General features: G+C 34.9%; 1 protein-coding gene across 3 annotated transcripts in view; it reads left to right on the forward strand.

The window, feature by feature from the left end:
- CALCRL (calcitonin receptor like receptor) overlaps nucleotides 1–20,720 on the forward strand; it is a 99,501-nt gene that overhangs the window by 33,200 nt on the left and 45,581 nt on the right. For all 3 annotated transcript variants that reach the window (XM_036255045.1, XM_036255046.1, XM_036255047.1), the window contains 3 exons: nucleotides 18,987–19,077; nucleotides 19,261–19,315; nucleotides 20,388–20,461. In XM_036255045.1, coding sequence (XP_036110938.1) covers nucleotides 20,411–20,461 — 51 coding nt within the window. In that variant the 5' untranslated portion in view covers nucleotides 18,987–19,077; nucleotides 19,261–19,315; nucleotides 20,388–20,410. The remainder of the gene's footprint in view (nucleotides 1–18,986; nucleotides 19,078–19,260; nucleotides 19,316–20,387; nucleotides 20,462–20,720) is intronic.

Here is a 20,720-nt window from a genome sequence, read left to right on the forward strand (position 1 = left end):
ACACTCACGCCCTGGTAAAACATGTGAAAAAAGAGAACTCTCCTTCTGTAGTACAATTTTCATATAAATGAAATATTTTCTGAGCTGATGTCCCAACTGAGATATGGTGCTTTTCATTTCTCCTGTGGGGTGACGGTTAATGATATTCAATATGAAACTTGCATCATCTTAATAACTAACATTATTAGTGCTTACTACTGTGCCAGAAAATGTTCTTAGCTCACCACATACTGATTTGTCATATAATACATCAGCCCTAAATAAGATATAATGATTCCCATTTTATGTGGATATCAAGATAAGAGGGATAAAATAATTGACTAAATTACATGGATAAATAGATAGTATCAGTTTAAATAAGACTCAATCAGTGACTAACTCCATAAAAAATAATCTTTCTCACCCTGGCCACTTTGGCTCAGCAGTTAGAGAGCCAGCCCGCAGACCAATGAGTCACTGGTTCAATTCCAGTCAAGGGCACAAATCTTGGTTGCAGTTTGTCCCTGGCCCTGGTCGAGTCCTCCAGGAGGCAACCAGTCGATATGTCTCTCTCACATCGATGTTTCTCTCTTTCCCCTTCCCTCCCACTCTATCTGATGATAAATACAAAAATATCCTGGGGTAAGGATTAAAAAAAAACGATACTCTTTCTCACTTCTCCCAAGATATAAATGCAGCAAAGCTACACTGGGTTCCCCTCTCTGAATTTTTAATATTTACTGAGAGACATAAATCACAGTTTTTACGTCAGTCCTGGTGCTGTCAACACACAAGTTGCAGCATAAGTAAAGAAGAACATTTCAAGTTCAGGCCAATAAAAATTACTTTGGGGAGTTTTTCTGTCACAGTTGGTGAAGGGAAGAATGATTTTCCTTATTTACTAGACACTTAGTCTGCCCTAAACCTACTTTAGTCCTTTTGGTATGTGAATAACAATGTCTTAAATAATGTTATAGTCCCATAACATTCTTTTGCTTTCCTCATATGGGAGGGTGGCAGATAAAATTTAATTAACTGGTAAAAAATATTACATTGATAGGTAGAGAAGCCATCAGTCAGAGATAGCAATTACCTTATAAGGTTTAAAATGTAACAGCTAACAATAGTCACATATAATAATATATGATGTCAAGGAAAACAGAATAAATGTTTGAATCTCTTTGAAATTTTAAATTCTGAGATGTAAATATCATGCCCATCTGATGTTCATGCTTTTTCTCCTGTCTTTTCTTACTGTTCTCTCTGTCTCTCTGTCTCCCCCCCCCCCCCCCGCTCCCTTTCCCCCTCTTGAGCCCCTTTTTCCTCTCCCTCCCCCTCTCCCTCTCCTTTCTCCCCCCTCTCCCCAGATGCTTAGATCACAGTACTCACAGTATTATCGCCTTTATTGGTGCAGAGGAAAATCTTGACACTCTACCACTCTACTAAGGTTATTTCCTGAATCGAAACAAGTTTTAAAAGCTGATGTAATGAATTGGGGGGAAAGACTTTAATGGTGTAAATCCTTTCCCAGGGATTTCCATGCTATTATCCATCGTTATTTGGTAAACAGAATCAATTAATTGCATTCACATGTAAAACATTCCTTTACCAAAGAGCTCACAGTGACTGCCACATCCTGAGAGAAAACTGAAGGGAAGGAGAAAAAGAGGGGAAGAGAAAAAACTCTGGACATTTAACCAAATTAACTGTAAACATTTTATGTGTTCTGAATTTATCTGTGCTCTCTTTAAAATGTAATTGCGACTTAATTTTTATGAAAAACACACATCCTCTGCAAAAGAGGACAAAATCCCACCTTTTTTCAAACACTTACAACTCACTTATTTTAAGTACCAATCACAGCATTACAACCAACGCTTAGTTTAAAAGATCATAAGTATAAACAAACACACAATGTTAGTTCCCCAATACTACATCCTCTTTTTTTTTTTTAATCTTTTTTTTTCTTTATTGATTTTAGAGAGAGAGATAGAGAGAGGGAGAGAGAGAGAAGGAAACATAGATGAGAGAACATCGATTGGTCGCCTCCAACATGCCCCCCACTGGGGATTTGGCCCACAACCTGGGCATGTACCCTGACCAGGAATGGAACCTGCGACCTCTTGGTGCATGGGGTCGACACTTAACCACTGAGCCACACCAGCCGGGCTTTTTTTCTTTTTTAATCAGCTAGTAGCGTCTATCATGTAGAGGCAGAATCCTCCTAGGATTTTCTTCATAATGAACATATTTAACAGAAAATTTATGTTTGGATTGTGAATTTAATACTCTGTACATCTTCACCAGTTAAATTATGTATTTCCATTTTTTTAAAAGTACGTGTTTTCTTACAAATAATATTTATAAAATAGTAAGAGCTACATCAAAATATATGCCATTTTAAAATATAAGAAGTTGTTTTCAAGCTTAAAAATCATTTTAGATGATAAACAATTGCATTGTCGTTGCCATACACGAGCATATCAGCTTATTTTATTTTATTTGTTCTGGAATGCTGGTGGAGTGGCCCAGAGTCAAGTTCGACAATACGGAATGACATGCTAAAGCCCAGCTGCTTCACAGCCCCATAATTAAATGAATAACACGTTTACTTGATTATTTTGTGTTAATTATTCTGTGCTATATATGTATTGTGTTTTGATTATTTAGGATAAAAAATAATCTTAGCTAACAGCCTGCTGTAGGCTTTTCTTTCTCCATGCACCATTTACATTTTATCTTCTATAATCCCCTGCTATATCCATAGAATGGATCTGATGCCTTTGGTCTCACTGGTTTTCTTATTCCAGGAATAGAATAAGCAAATAAAAACCAACAGTTGATTATGCAAACACAGAAGTCTTCCAAGGTATGTGTTTGTGACATAGCACAGAAAACTTCGCCTCCTTAATAACATTGTCCTGGACAATCTAGAGAAAAGCAGAGACTGGAGCATAGGGGTTTATTACCATCTTTAGAGGAAAGACCTAAGATGTATGTGTGTGTGTGTGTGTGTGTGTGTGTGTGTGTGTGTGTGTGTGCAAGTCAGCAGCGTTAAGTACAGAGCAAAGTCGTTTGGATAAACCAAATGATTTTGGAGACAGTGCCTATTGGTACTTCCTCTTGAGTATGTTGAGCCCCATACCTCTTGGCCCATACCACGCTCCTTTCCAGAAAGCGGAGAGAGTTGGCATTGTTAAATATTCACATATGATTTTACTCAAAATTACATGTCTTGTCATGGAACCAATTTAGCAAACCAAGGCTTTCCCTCTCTGCTGCTGCAGGGGAGAGCAACCTTCTCCAGCGTACTTACCGTTCTCCAGATTGTGGTAGGTGATTAATTGATTATTACATTTAATCTCCACAATATATTTAAAATACATGTATTGCACCCCTCTGCGAGCTACAGCCACCCCTGTAACTGTTGCAGCTTAGGTTATTGCTCCGTTCTCTTAGTAAATATGGCAGCTAGTATAAATTCATGCAAAAACCTGTGTTCTCTGCCCTGCATCTTGCTTTCTACTGTTTCGCTGTCTTTTTTTTTTCTTCCCAATACAAGCCCCCTGATGTTATTTTAAAAAATTGCTGTCATCTGCTGCCAAGAGAAGCATACTGTTCAGATGTATTAAGTCCTGCCCCAGAAAGCTGCATGTGACTTTTCCAGCCATAGCCTCCACCAAATGTCCATCACGCTATGTTTATCTTTTATTTACTTTCATCTTTTTTTTTTCTGAGATTGCTATTGTTAGTGCTGCTCAGAGAGACTTTTGATGGGAAAACACTTCTCAATGGAAAGACAGACACACATAGTACTACAACCCAGCTTCAGGCTGAGAAACACGCCCCAACAAAGCATGAGATTCATTTTAAAGGGATCAGTACAGATCTGAAGATGCTGTAATTTTTTTCTTTTGCTCAAAATAAATAAATAAATAATAAATTTATTAGATACCTAGGAAACTATTTCATATTATTTTGTATTAGGTTATTTAACTTAAAAAAAAAAACACAGACATTTTTTGTAGTGATTTTTTTCTCTTTATTAGGAAAAAAGTTCTATTTCAGTGAATAGATTTTTCAGATATAAAATGATGACTTTTTGTCAGTATTTATATTCTGTTTCCTTGATGTATTTTGCATTCTCATAAAAATGCACTATCTTCGGAATCAGTGAGAGAGGGGATAACTAGGCTAGCAAACTGTTTTACTGTAGTTATTAAGGCCTATTACACTGCGTCAAGCGTGACAGAGCATTTTTTGTTTAACACATCCTGGTCCAGTTAAGGCTGAGATTCAGAAATAGTGCTTGGCACAACAATTTAGCAGGAAAGAAAGCTATTTTAAAAGTCTTTGGGGAACATGTTTGCGAAACAGGAAAAAACATACATCTGAGTTGATAAAAGCTCTCCGTGAAGGTCAGACTCGCCGAAATGGACTCGCCTTCTTTTCTCACAGGGAACGTGTTGTCCTTTAAGAGCAGTTCTCACCGAAGCACCTCTGAATCCAGCAAGGAGCATCTTCCTGTGCAACTTCTTTTGCACTGGAAAATCTATTTTTAAGTTCCAATCCAGACTTAGTCACAGGAATAATTAATTACAGATCGGCCAGGTTTGGATTGTACAACATTAAAGCAGTTTGCAGAATGCATCACAGGACAGTGTGCCTAGCAAAGGTCTCAATCACATATGTAGGTTTCCAGTCATTAGCTCTCCAAAGATTCTCAACTTGTTCCCAGGACTGCATCTGTACCTTCACTCACACAACCTTTGACCAGTCTAGTTCCTTTTCCCTGGAAAACTCAACATCTGTCCTCTGTCAACACACATTCTTACTCGGTTTTAATTCCTTAAATACAAATGTTTTGAATTGTGCCCTAATTTGATTTACATACACATCTCTTAGAATACACTGTGTACCCCCTTCCCCTTACAGACTGTATTTCTGGACAAAAGAATGTCACCATGTACTATTCTGTTTTCTGGTGACAGATGTGCACTTCCCATTGGGAGGCCCTTTCTTACTGATTTCCAGAAGTATTTAGATAAACTCTCCCCGACACTTTCTTCTTCAGAATGTCTGATTTGTACTCAGACATGTTCCCAGCACCCCTTTTCTCTGCTATACCCCTATGTTAGTGATTAGAACCTACCAAGATACTCATGTTAGAATTTGGGGAATTTGTTTAGGTTCTTACGCTAAGTTCTCATATCCTCATAAACTAAACCTTTAAATATCTCTGTATTTTAAATAGTCCTCAATCCCCATTATTTTAATTCTCAGTTTCAGATTCCAGGCTTTATGATTATTTTCTTCCCTCACTTAGAAGTCACAGCAGTGTTTTAATTTGTCTCTCTACAATTATCCTTGTTGCCATCTGTGAATTAATTATTCTGTTGCTAAAATGAAAATCTTGTCATAGTGCTCTAATGTTTCAGCCCCCTACAATGTTTGTTTATTTATTTATGTATTGCAACCAGGTTAGCACATATTGGAATACATGTCGTTCTTTCTCAGGATGGTGCCCATGGCAGACACCATCAGTTTACTCTCATTGACTCTAGACTCAACTTCAACACTGCTCAGTCCTGCCTGCCTCCACTAGTAAATCAGAGTGGGCATTCTAGGTGGAAACCTATAGCCTAGAGCATTAAATCAAAACTCCTCAAAACAGCAAAAGATGACACCTTTCATTTGTTTCCCTGTCTGCCTGGGAAGCTCCATTTCTTATATACCTGTATCTATAAATCACCTGGCACGTGCAGATTACTGATTTTTTTCTTTTTGAAACTCCAATTAAATGTCATATTCTTTCTTTACATGGCACGCAAACACACACACACGCGCGCGCGCAAATAAATACTACTCATGTAAAATGCATCATTCTATCTGATCAATCGAACACAAAAATATTCATTGACTACCTATAATACTTTATTATTCATATTCCTACATTTCTACCCCCTACAATGGTGTGATTATCTCTGAAAGCAGACATAATAACATTTCTGAATACAGAGTTCTTAATATAGCTTTTGGAATATATATGGTTTTAAATAAATATGCTTAAATGAATAGATAAATATATTTTAAAAATACTAAGATGGAATTATGTTTAATGGTTGTAAAAAATAGAAATCTCATAAAGGGACAAATTTCAGTACTATCAACATTCTGTTTGCTTCTTTATAAAAATAATAATAAATAGAGTTGATTTTATATAAAGTGTACATTTACCTGAGACACATACATTGATTTTTCTTTTCTTCCTTCTTCTTTCCCTCTCTCCCTTACTTCATCCCTCATTTCCTTCCTCCCTCCCTTCCTTCCTTCCTTCCTTATCACTTTCTTCTTTCCATCTTTCCTTCAACTTTTTTTATCTACTAAAAACTCCATACAAGGGAAATAGTTGGGATATAAGACTTTTAACCCTGGTAAATTCTCAAGATGAACTAAAGTTCAATAATTTATCTTCATTTTCTTTATAATATTCTCATATTTTTATTATTGTTTGTAATAACACAATTAAAATATGTCACAAATGGAATAAAATATTTAATTTTTGTATATAAATTGTCAATTTTCCATTCTATAAAAAAATGAAATAAAAGTGTAGAAATGAAAAAAAAAAAAGAAATCACTGTCAGAAAAAAAGAGATCCTATTTTATTAAACCTAAGAGAAATTTTCTATACCACTATACCTTTTGCCTCAACTATATATAATAATATATATAATAGTTATTTTTTATAAACTAAAATTTATCAAAGGAAATATAATATTTTTCAGTATAAATTTAAAAATAGGTTGTGACATCAAATTTCAATGAAAATGTACATTTTCTTGCAAGTCAAAACTGTCTCAAACATGTAAAACAGAATTGCTTTACTTTTTGTTGTTACTAAATATGACATAATGCATCAAACGGAGGATCAAGTCAGAGTTTACATCCATCAAATGCTCTGTAAACTAGGCAGACTTTTGGTCAGTCTGTTTTGCTTTACATGAACATTATTTGCCTGCTGCAAAGGCGAGAGAGAAAACTAGATGTTCTGCTGAGAAACAATCTTCCCTTAGATACACAGGCCCTTTTTTTTGCATTACTTAAAAAAAAAGTTAAGATATGAATCACATACTATGTAGTCCACCAATTTAAAATGTACAATTCGCCCTGGCCGGTTTGGCTCAGCGATTGGAGCGTCGGCCTGCTGTACAGAGAGACCCGGGTTCGGTTCCCGCTAAGGGCACGTACCTCGGTTGCAGTTTGTCCCCGGCCCTGGTTGGTCGTGAGGGTGCCAGCCACTCGATGTGTCCCTTCACATCGATGTTTCTCTCTCTCTCTCTCTCTTCCTCTCTCTCCCTCCCACTCTATCTGAACAAAAAATGGAAAAATGTCCTCGGGTGAGGATAAAAAAATAAATAAATAAAATGTACAATTCAATGGTTTTGGTATATTCACAGAGTTTTGCAAATATCACTACAATATCATTTTAGAACATTTTATCACCCTAAAAATGATCCCTATACCCTGAAAAGGATCCTTGTACCCATGGCATCAGACCCCCCACCCCAGCCCGAAACAACCACTGATATGGTCTCTGTTTCTAAAGATTTGTCCATTCTGAACATTTCATATAAATATGTGTCTTTTGTGATCAGCATCTTTTACTTAGGATACTGTTTACACGGTTTATCCATGTTATATCATGTACTAGTACTCCTTTCTTTTTATTTCCAAAGAATACTCCATTGTTTGGATATACCACATTTTGATTATCCATTCATCAGTTGATGTGCATTAGAGTTGTTCTCACTTTTTTGCTATTAAAAATAATGCTGCTATTGGCCTGGCCCGTGTGGCTCAGTGGATTGAGCGTCGTCCCATGCACCAAGAGGTCACTGGTTCTATTCTGGAAGGGGCACATGCCCGGGGTTGTGGGCTCGATTTATGGTAGGGAGCATACAGTTGGCAGCCAACTGATGTTTCTCTCTCATCAACGTTTCTATTTCTCACTTCCTCTCCCTGCCCCTCTCTTTAAAAATCAATATAAACATATTTTTCAAATGCTGTTATAAACAGTCATGTACAAGTATTTGTTTGGACATTTGTTTCTATTTCTCTTGGGTATATTCCTAGAAATGGAATGGCTGCGTCATATGCTAATTCTATGCTTAACATTTTGAAGAACCGTTAATCTATTTTCCAAGCAGCTGCACCATTTTAGATTCCTACCAGCAACATATAAGAGTTATAATTTCACGAGATCCTTTCTTATATTTATTGTATATCATTCTTATTATAACTATCCTACTGTGTATGAAGTGCTATTTACCATCGTTTTGAATTGCATTTCCCTATGACTAATGATGTTGAAAATTTTTTCAAGTAATTATTGATCATCTATATATCTTCTTTTAGAGAAATGTCTATGTAGATCTTTTGCCCATTTTTTAATTGGATTGTCTTTTTATTATCTAGTAGTAAAAACTATTTTATATATTCTAGATACAGGTCCTTTATCTCATATCTGATTTGCAAATTATCCTCCCATTCTGTGAGTTGCTTCTTTATTTTCTTCATGGTATCATTTGTTGCACAAAAGTTTCTAATTTTGACGTAGTCTGATTTCATCTATTTTTTTTTTTTTTTTTTTTTGTCATTTGTGCTTTTGGTATCATATATAAAAAAAATATTGTCTAACCAAAGTCACATATGTTTTCATCTAAGAGTTGCATCTACTTTTTGAGCTGCCTATAAATATCTTGCCATAGGCACACAATAATTATGGATTATTCAAGGGCATATACTGATAAATATATTTCAGATTTAGAAAATACAATCACTCCATAGATTTCTTGGGGGAGGGGTAATTTGTGAATGATTTTCTGGGCATAGAATATGCTTTTGGAATGAGTAATGATGCCCTACTTCGGTGGAAAAGAAAATAATTTGTAGATATTTAAATTTCAAAATGCAAAGGAGCTTTTAATCATCCTTGTACAGTTCAGGAAATGGAGGCCTGGCAAAGTTACTAACCTAAGTATATGCAGGGTCTATAAGCTAAGCAGAGTGAAATATGGAACCTTAGTCATCTTTCCACTACACCAGCACTTCTCAGAATTTTAGTTAGAAATGTTTTAGTTGCAAGAGGCAAAACTCCACATCAGTCCTGTTTAGGCATAAAATGTAACGTAATGGTTACATTGATGAAGAAGTTCATTATTGTAGTTTATTTCATATGTGTCCAGATTCAAGGACTCTAATAATGTCATAGGATTCTCCACCAATCCCTAGATCCAAGCTGATTGCCTCTGCTTGGCTTCATCTTTTTATTTTATTTTATTATTATTTTTTAAGACACAGTGTCCATTTGTGTGTGTGTGTGTGTGTGTCTCTCTCTCTCTCTCTTTTTTTCTTTATTGATTTTTAGAGACGGGGGTAATGGAGAGGGAGAGCGAGATGGAAACACCAATGAGAGAGAACAGCAATTGGCCGCCTCCTGCATGCCCCCCACTGGGAATTTGGCCCACAACCTGGGCATGTGTCCTGACTGGGAATCGAACCACCAACCTCTTGGTTCCTGGGTCAGTGCTCAACCACTGAGCCACACTGGTTGGGCTTGACCTCTTTTTAAAAGCAGGTTTCCTCCATGTGGTAGAAAGGGTGCATGAGGATGACCTAATCATCCTGCACTACTTGTTTTGCAGAAAGAGAAAATCCTCCCCATAACACGAACAGAAATGTCTGAGGGAGTATTCTGATGGCATAGTGTGGATCACATTTCCATGCCTAAGCCAATCCGAACGAGAGGATTGTACTTGTTTGAGCAGAGTTCAGTCACTCCCTACCTCAGTGACCAGGACGGCAGCCTCACTTGAACCAGAGGGAGTAGCTTCTCTTTTAGCAAGAGGGGTTTATTTTGTGAGAAGAGAAAAGGTGTGCTGGATCAACACTATCAAGGGTTCCTATGCCTCCAAATGCTGAGGATTGCTCGTAGGTGCTGTATAAAATTCTTTCGAGAAAGATTGAAAGCTCTAAATAACAAAAATACCGTAACTTTAGTGATGGACTACTTCTATGTTATGTAAATTAAAGTTCCAGCAGAATTATATATTTTCTGATTTTGTTGTCTGTGGAAGAAAACATGTTTTCACCTAGAATTTGACTCCTAACTTTATGGAAAGGAAATAGGTGTAACACTCTTAGTCCAAAGAGCTGGAAAGATGAATTTTGTTTCTGTGCTCTTTGAGCAAGCAATACTTTCCATGTTAGATCTCCTGAAGGGAGAGTATTTCATCAAGTAAAAAGTAATTTTTTTTTTCAGTCTCCCTCCTACCTTTTACTAATTGGGCTGAGATTTGACTACTTGTCTCTTTCAAATATAAAGAGTGTGACCAAAATTATCGGAAAATAGCTAATTATACCCACAGTGGGAAAATTATTTCCATGAGTAAGTACTTCAGAGTGTAAAATCAAGTCCCAAATTTAATCACAATATTATCTCCCTTTAATTGTTATTCAACTATTCAACCTGAAACATTCATTTGATAAGCAAGTAAGCATAGAGTAAATATATTTTTGTTGTTGCTTTCAATTCATTGTTAGTAAAAGCTATTATAGCCAGCCTAGAATTAAGGTCAAATTTGGAAGGTTTTTTATCTCGATTTTAATTGGATTAGCTTGTTGTAGTCGTTAAGATGTGACTGATTATAATTTATACAAACATTGTACTAGAGTTAGTTTATATAAGCTCAGTACTAAAAAATATGAAGTTACACCAGCTCATTTTCTGTTACTTTCAACAGAGATAAAAAGCCAATGTAGCCAAAATTTGGATTGTAAGTTTCCAATCCTAGGAGCACTTGATTGACATCATATTTGGAAAGATACTTGGTGTCATTTGCTTTGCTGGATATTTTCATAACTGACTTAAGTGACACTAAAAGACAATCATATTATTTCTGCAGAAAATAAAAAACTTCAAATTCATATGACTACCACCTTGAAATATAGGGTAATTTTACTGACAATGCTATTGAAATTGTGGCAAATAACTTAAAACATGCATAAGTTTACCTATATCTCTAAATATTTTAATGTGATATAATAACAATGATGATAATAATAATAGCTAACATTTATTGAGATTTAAAAGTTTATGTATATTATTTCAATTAGCCTTCTGGTTTAGGAACAATTTTGCAATTGGAAAACTGTTTACAGAGGTTGTTTAACTCACAAGTATGAGGCTAAGTTGGTTTTGAAAATCAAGAAGTCTAACTCATATTTGTAACCAGTGAAAATACTGCCTCTACTTGGGATTGGGATCAGGCATTGTCCATCTATTATGCTAATTATTAAATGTCAGTTAGGTGCTACTTTATTTCAATATCTCTCTGGAAAAAGGAAATCTGTTTCATTAATCAATGGGACATTATTTACAATGTATGTTTTCTTAGCATGTAGAATTTAATAGTTATATTTGAACACAGGTGTCTTTTCAAAAATAAAATACTTTGTGGAAGTTTTATAAGAGTTTTAAATCAACTTTTTAAAATTGGCTATTACAATAAAAATAAATAAATAAAATAAAATGGACTATTACATGTACTTTTATATACTAGGTCTTTCATAGGGTTTCGATGAATGAACTGTAATAATCTTTCTATTTTATTGATTGCCTTATTTATGCATTGTTGAATCATTTCTTAACATATCCTATAATTTCCAGATCTCTATACTTTTTTAAATTTTTACTGAGCTCATTTTCTGTTACATACAATAGAGATAAAAAGCCAATGTAGCCCGGCTGGTGCGGCTCAGTGGTTGAGTGTTGACCCATACACCAGGAGGTCACTGGTTCTATTCCTGATCAGGGCACATGTCCAGGTTGTGAGGCAAATCCCCAGTGGGGGCATGCAGGAGGCAGCCAATCGATGTTCTCTTTCATCAATATTTCTCTCTCTCTCTCTCTCTCTCTCTCCCCCTCTCCTTTCCTTTCTCTCTAAAATCAATAAAGAAAATTTTTTTTTTATTTAAAAAAGCCAATATAGCCAAAATTCAGATTTTAAGTTTCCAATCCCAGGAGCACTAGGGTTTATCCAGCCATGATGACAATAGGTTTGGCTTGGCCTAGATGAACTGATCAGACTCCATTCCGAGAAGTCTTGCAGGGGGCTTATGAAGAGTATGTTTCTTTTCTAGTTTCAGTTTTCTGCAGTGGAGAAGAGAGAACGAGACCTTCCTCAAATGGCCTATCAAAAGTGAGAATAGCTTTAAGAAAAAGCAGTATGGGAAGAGTTGGAATCAAGATATGATTGGGGGGAGGGGGCTACAGACCTGAAATCCCATGTCACAAAAGAAAGATCATCTAGCCAAATGATTCACTTTTCACAGAGTTAGATTCCAAGAGAACTGATAGTAGGTGCCCTAGGGAAAGTCTTCCTGAGGCAGAAAAAACAGTGTCAGGAATGACTTGGTTTGGAGGCTATTTTGGATTTGGGATACTTTAAACAAAACTATTTCTATATACTAACCATTTTTTTTCTTTTTATATAAATTTTGAACCTCTACTCAAGGCTTAAATTTATTTTATCCTACCCCCTTGTATTACAAATGAGAAACACCTGGAAAGGTATACAATTTGTTCAAGCTCATTGACAGAGCAGTGACTGAGGCAGAGGCCTAACTTCTCATCTACTGTGGTGAAATCATCCCTCTTTAGAATCTCATGAATGATTCTTATAGACTGCATTTAAAATAATTGCTCTGGCCAATTTGGTTCAGCAGTTGGAGCATCGGCCTGCGGTCCCGAGAGACCCGGGTTCGGTTCCCACTAAGGGCGCGTACCTCGGTTGCAGTTTGTCCCCGGACCTGGTTGGTCGTGCGGGTGGCAGCCACTCGATGTGTCCCTTTCACATCGATGTTTCTTTCTCTCTCTCTGTTCCTCTCTCTCCTTCCCACTCTACCTGAACAAAAAATAGAAAAATGTCCTCATGTGAGGATAAAAATAAATAAATAAATAATGAATCAAGCATCTAAACATAACATTACTGCTCTCCAACTTGATAAGTATTTTCGTTGAGGGCAGAAACCTGGACATATTCTCTTCTAGCTTCCTACATAACTTGGTGAAGGTCGATACTCAATAAATAGGGTTAGGGCACTAATTGAATTTGTAGAAGTATTTCTTTTTTTAAATTTTTTTTCTCTTTATTGATTTTAGAGAGCGGGGAAGGGAGAAGGAGAGAGAGATAGAAACATCAGTGAGAGAGAGCATCAATGGCCACCTCCTGAATGCCCCCAACTGGCTCACAATCTGGGCATGTGCCCTGACCAGGAATCAAACCAGCAACCTCTTGGTGTATGGGTCCATGCTCAACCACTGACCCACACCAGCCAGGCTTGTAGAAGTATTTCTTAATTTAAAATGCACTGTGAAGTGCTTGAAAGTGAGATGCACTTGTGGTTTTTATTTTGGCTCCTTACCAAAATGGCAAATTTGAGTCATCAAGCTATTTATTAATGTAAGATACAGACATACATATATATACCTCAAATAGCACTTTACTAAGAGCAGGAATTTATAGAAGAAAATGTGTGAGAAAAAATATAAATGTATTGGATGAAATAAAATAAAATGAATTGGATGGTTAAGCAAAATAAGTGAATAAGGAAAATAGAAATCTATTCTGTACTTTTAAAACCTTAATTATCTAAATAAATGACTCAGTTTTCTGAATCAATATGGTATAAGGCAGAGTACCCCAGATTTAGGGTCAGAGAATCTGAATTCTTAGCTGGGGTCGGCCCTAAGTATCTGTGTGACCTTGGCCAAAGCACTAAAATATGAATGTTGGACATCCTTGGTTCATTCAGTTGACATTATCATTGCCATGAATCATAGAATTATAGATTAATAAATATCATAGCAATAGCTAATGATTACTAGGTATTTATTATGAAATAAGTTTCTTCTATCTATCATGTATTTAACACAAAACATTCTGACAAGGTGAGTTATGATAAAAATTCTAGACAACATTGATTGAGCCACCCGTTGGATATCTATTTTCAGGCCAGGATATGGGTTTAGTGAGCTTAAGTGTTGTAAGAACTGAAGTTTGAATCTATGCTTCTCTGACTCCAGCACACATCTTCTAACAAGTATGCAATAGAAAACAGGGGGTTAAAGATCAAGTTAAACACTGCTCAGTTTTGCTCAGAGGTTAGCGCATGGGCCCAAGGACAAAAGAGTCATGGGTTTGATTCCCAGTCAAGGGCATTTACCTCGGTTATGTGTTCGATCCCATCCCCAGCCAATTGGTGTGTCTCTCTCACATCGATGTTTCTCTCTCTCCCTTTCCCTCTCTTCCTCACACTCTATCGAAAAAATAAATAAATAAATATCAAGTTCAGTACCTGTTTTCCAGTTGGGTAAACCAAGCAGAGTGGGGTTATATTAACTTTGTCAAAATCACACACAATTAGGAGGGAGCTGGAAAGAAATTCTGCTGGCTAGTGTGATTACCTTGCACTAGAATGAATGTTTTTGAGGAGGAATGATTGGCTAGCTGGGAAGCAGAAAGTATCCACTTAGGTTTGTTGGGAAAATGTAATTTTTGATCAAGTAAGGATTTGTATTAGTTTTCTATTACAGCTGTAATAAATTGCCACAAATTTAGTAGCTTGAAACAACGTACATTTACTGTCTCACAGTTCTATAGGTCAGAAGTCCTGTGAGCTTGTCTAGTTTTCAAGTCTCACAGGAGAAAATCAAGGTGTGGGCAAGCTGTGTTCTATTCTGGAGGTTTTGGGAGGAAAGCTACTTCCAGACTCATTCAGGTTGTTGACAATTCAGTTCCTTGAGGTTGTAGAGCTAAAATCCCCACTTCCCTACCGACTATTAGCTTGAGGGCCATCTTTATCTCCAAGAGATTACCCCTAAGTCCCAGCCAAGATGAACTAAATCTCAGTTTTTTGGAGTAGAGTCTAGGAAGTGGTCTGTCTTCAACTTGATTAAATTCACTCTGTTAGTAATTTACTCAAAACACACATTCTGTATTCTCTCTTTGTGCCCCTACTCTGCCATGGTTAGGAGTCATGAAATGGATATGAATGATGCATATCCTATCCTTGGGTCACTTAATTACGACATTACATGACACGTTATGAAATAGATATTTGAGTAACTTGCTGTGGCAGTTCTAAGGCATTAATTGTGCCTGGAAACATTGCAGAATTTTGTGTTTTATTTATACTTGATAGTTTTTTTTTGAAAATGTCTGGCTTGTAGCTAGAGACAGAGGAATATAAGTGTGTCCAGATTTCATCATGGCCCAGTGAAGATGATGTCTTTACATTGCATTTTCCAAAATGTAACAGGCCAAGCATTTCCTTGGGTGTTTACTAAAATTGCAGATTCTCCATTTTTTCTCCCAAAGATTTTGATTCAGAGGGTCAGTGGTGGAGCCCAAACATGTTCTGGAAGCTTTCGTGGTGATTCTGATGAAGGTCATCTATGAACTCACTCTTTGAGGAACACTGGTTAATGCTACATCAGTACTTGGGTACCCGTTTATTCAAGAACCTAAAAAATAATGCAAGCCCCAAGCAATATTATAAAAAAGGATGTACAGTTTGAGTTTCTTACATCAATAATTGATCATTAGGAAAAGAGGCCTCGTTATATCTTGTTTTTCTTACCACTCCATGTCTTGAAAGTGCTAAGGATATTCTAGGTCATGATGGGAATGGGGAATTAAAATTCAAATTTTTAATTTACCATTTATACTGGCATTTCTTTCTCAAAGATTCCATTGGAAGTAAAGACAGTACTTTGCAAAAATAATTCTAGTACAAAGACTTAGATTTTTCCAAAACAATAAGCAGTGAGGAGAGAATGAAAGGTAATCAGGATCATGCACTTTGCCATTTTCCACCGAGACAGTCTATTTCACATAGTGTCGAATGACAGAAAGAGTTTCCATTTGCCCTACGGGTGTGGAATGCTGGAGTGGAGAGCAGTGCTTATTTCTTGTTTAGGTTCAAAAGAAATGAAGCTTGTTTAATGTACCATCAGCAAAGGCGTGCACTAGACAGGAAACACCTCACTTTGCTCACGTGAAGGTGTAGGATTCTCAATGGCAAATTAGCTATGCATGGAAAATGCTTCTGTTCATCACCTTTATAGTGACTGGACAAATAAATGAAGAAAATAATATGGCTTAGGACCTATAAAAGTCTAAGGTATTTTGGAAATGGAGACGTGGAAGATGAACGTTGTATTTTTTTCTTAATTTTGTATTGAACGTACATTTTTAGTATTAGGGTTAGGCAATTCAACCAAAAATAAGATTTATTATAAAGAAAAGTAAGTTGATAGAAAATAGGAGTAATAAAAGTTTGAGGAAAGAAGAAGCAGGTTTGCAAAGCACTGGTGTGCATTTATAGGGTTTATATATTTGTGTTCTGATAAATCAATATTGATTGTCACATTTATTTATAATTTTTATAGAGAGTAAAACATGCTTTCATACTGAAATAAGATTGGTTAAAATTTATGGATTTCAACATGTAGATCTGTGAAAAAAGTCTTATGATGAGATCTATGGCAATTTTTTAAAAATGAAACTAGAATGATGTTACATAAAGCCCTGAGTGACTAGGATGTTTTTGAGGTTTTAAGGCATTCTTTATTTCTCAAAGTTCTTTCTGTGATGAAACAAATTATTTTTATTTTCTGTTTGGTGATTCTTTGGTCAAGAAGAAGAAAGTCTATTTAGAAATAAGCTATTTTTATTCCATGTGTGCAGTAAAGAAAATTATTTTGTTTCCATTAGTATAACCAAATCTTCAAGTTTGTTTAATTTTGAGAGGTGAAAATAAAATAGGAGTTATGGGAGCCATGAGGCTAGCGTTAGAAGAGACAGTGCCAGTAAGTACTTCTAGTATCATTGTGATTACAAATTCACTTAAGAGTTTAAAATGAGCATTCTCAGTTTTGCAGAAACTATTTTCCTACTAAACAAACCTTAGTACACTTGAAAAGATCCATGGGCAGATATAGTCATTCAACTTGACCTCCTCTTATTAAATACTTGATTGCTCCTCAAAATTGAGTAAGAATTACTACATTTCACAAGGCAACATGCAACTCAGTTGTCAGTAAAGAATTAACCAAGATCTGAAAGAGATTTACAACGACTTGCTTCACAGTTTGGGTCAGATACTATCAGATGTGTTTTAGTAAAGATAAATTTAGAATAAGCTAAACACAGAAGAAAGAACCACTTGTTGAATGAATGTTAGAAGCAGTATGCAAACTGAGGACTACAATTAAACATACATCTGGTAACAATCAAGCCATTACATCTACCACTATGAGACTTATTTAAATTGACCTTCAGATGTATCTGCAATGGCGTTATTTACATGTCTGGTCATGATCCGTCCATTTTTTATCTAGAGAACTTGTGCTGAAAGGGGTGATTCCTCCCTAACTGCCACTCACCGCTTTTGTCCGTTAGCTGGGAAATTTGATTGATCCTCTGTAGAATAGATGACTCAGGTGAATTGATCACTAGTACAATGGACATTGCCAGATCTTACAGAGAGCACAGGTGTTCACCACGTGCTTGAAAGACTGCCACCCAAACTTGCTGCTGCATCCTTGATAAACCCAGGGGCCATAGACTTTCCCCCTTGATTAGAGTGCTGTGAGTTTACACAGTGGAAAATACACCCCTGTTCCTAAGTGGCTCACTTTCCAGATCACTAGGGAACAGAATGAAAAAGGAAAGCTATAAAAGTGAAATTACTTGCATTGACAAATATTTTGTGAGCTGAATTAAAGTCCTCTTAAAATAGTGGTGCCAGAATGATGTAATGAACACTAAGAAATATTTCACTAAGATACTTTTTGGAACTTTGATCTTGAAACCTCTAGATAAGCAACAAAAATAATTGTTAGTGTTGGGTGAAATATTTGTCAAGTATGTTGGGTTTGGGAAAACTTCAAACATGTTTTTGAAGCACTTTTTGATTTTTGAGCACATGTACATATTTAAAGTAATTTAATACTTGTTCATGTAAATCATGAAAGCATTGTTTCATAAAAACCTATTTGATTTCGAAATAGAATAATATTTCTTTACATTTTTATTTGTATGCTTCTGTATTATGTATATTCAATGCAGAAAAATGTGAAATACTGTTTTAAATTTGGCTTAACCTTTATGACCTTCAAACTCAGTGAAGTAAACTAGAGTTTGTTCAGTATCCAAACAACCACAGAACTTGAAATCTGAGTAATTTCAGGACTTTATTTTGTTAAGAAAGTAAACATGCTGATTTAAGAACTCCCCCCCACCACCAATGTTTATTCACTACTGATTCAAACACTCTGTAAAGTCTTCTAATAGAATAAATGACCGTTAATAGTTATGATTAGTATTCTTGTATTCTTGTTTTTAAGTTTAAAATCCTAAAGTACTTTATCAATTCATTTCTTCATTTATACAGCAAATGTAAATCAACTGCTAGACATAAAGGAGACAAAGTCAATCAGATATTGTTTCTGGCTTTGAGAAACCATACCAGTATGGTAAATAGATATATGTAACTAAGACTAACAACAGCACATTCCAATAAAAGATTAGACGAAGAAAGTTATTCAAAGGAAGATTAAACTATAGTTTAATTTTAAAATCTTTTTTTAAATCATAATATAGTTCTTTGAAATTTACTGAGGTAAAATATTCACTTAGATTTTTCAGTATCCCAGGTATCCTGTACAAATGAAAACTGATGTTTCTCTAATGAAAAACAACATATATGTGTGACAAAACTCAAATTTAGTGTAAGAAAACAAAGACTTTAAAAAATTGGAATAGCTTAATATAAATATCATTTTAATAGTGGTATTTGTTTTGAAATTTTCAATTTATCATAGAAATAATTTTGGCTCATTAAAATAATACTAATTATTGTATCAATCACTATTTTAGGTCATGACCCCAGGATTTAAGAAGTTCTTCAAGACAATGTTGACTATGATCCAAGAGAAAATGTGATTTGAGTCTGCAGACAATTGTGCATGTAAGTATTGGGAAATTAGATTTTCTCATGGTAAAATGTAATAAAAACTAAAATATCAACTCATTAATTACTGAATTGTAAAATCTTGATAAATATTTCCTTCTGTTTACAACATTCATTATTTTTAATATCTAAAATTAATACAGTGTTTCTATTTTTTTTTTTTGTTATATTTTTCTTAAGATCAACTAATAATAAAAACCCAGTATAGCAGATAGAAGAGAAAGCATTCTTCCAGGTGGGTCATTGGTGAAGGTAAGCAATGGCATAGACTCTAGTTGCCGTGGTGTGCTCTCATTGCACATGATAATGAAAACGATAAGCAAAACATGTGGGAAAGGTTTTTATCATTCTTATTCCAGCATTTCCTATGCTAAAAATCATGACAAATACCCTAAGAAAATGGAACTTAAGTTTAATGTTCACTAGCAAATATCTATTGATTAAAATTTTTTATCTTCTTTGAAAGACATGTTTTACACATTCAGTTAAATAAATATATTTTATGACTATATCAGGATAATTAAGCTCTTATAAAAAACTGTCAGAGTAGGTTGCTCATGCACCTTATAGGTAGTAAGCATTATACACTTTCCCCCAGTAATATTGTTTCTTAAAATTAAGAAGTTAAAGGGTGGTGTTTTAGAGATCATTTTTTATTTGCTCAGAATTATAGCTACCATTAGAAATATTTAACAGAAATATTGGTATTGTCCTTCTTCTGCAACCAAATTCTAACAATGTAAGTGACTTTATTTCCTGGTTAAAAACAATTGAATCCTTCAGTGAAGAATAATTTCTATTAAATTATAAGGCCATTTTAATGAAATATAAATATTGATTCTCAAGAAATTGGCCCAAGAACAATTTGCCCCCTTAAATAACTGAAGATTCAGAAAATTAAAAGTGAGATTAGTATTTATAGAAAATAAAGGTATGTTTTATAGTAAATATATCATTGAAGGTGGTGCTTTTATCTTCTTACGAAACTCTTTATTTTGAAACTTAATTATTTTTTCCCAATTTTGGTGAAGAAAAAGAAAACAAGATATTTTCTAATTACTAAAAATATACATACAAGAAGTTTCCTGTTTGTAATACTAATTAAATTAGATTAAAATATATTTAATTAAGCTCATTAATATTTTAAGCCAGAATGCTTTTAAATTTGTGATACATAAGACTATTAATCAAATTCTTCAAGCAAAATTTTAAAGAAATTTTCTGTTGAGAACCATGTATATTTATTTCATAAATATTGATTAATTATATTTTTCATTTTCTATTGCAATTTGATTTATATTATATAGCATATTTTATTTTGGCGTTAACGATGGAGAAAAAGTGTACGCTGTATTTCCTGTTTCTCCTGCCTTTTTTAATGGTAAGCATATATTTTTCTAATATATCTCCCCAGCTATGATTATTTCTATTTTAACTTCCAATATATCTATAGTTGATAAAGGTGAATCACAACAAAATGATATGCTATTATTTGATGCATAAATCAAGTACACTCTTAGGTCCAATCAATGTAGCAATAATGTATTTCCTTTCAGTATATACTTTAAGGCTTTTGGTCCCATAGTAGGCACTACGGATTGGTGGTGTAGTTGTGTGGGGAAATGTCAAAGTGAGAAAAG

Source organism: Molossus molossus, unplaced genomic scaffold (assembly GCF_014108415.1).
Source record: "Molossus molossus isolate mMolMol1 unplaced genomic scaffold, mMolMol1.p scaffold_m16_p_11, whole genome shotgun sequence".
Taxonomy (NCBI): domain Eukaryota; kingdom Metazoa; phylum Chordata; class Mammalia; order Chiroptera; family Molossidae; genus Molossus; species Molossus molossus.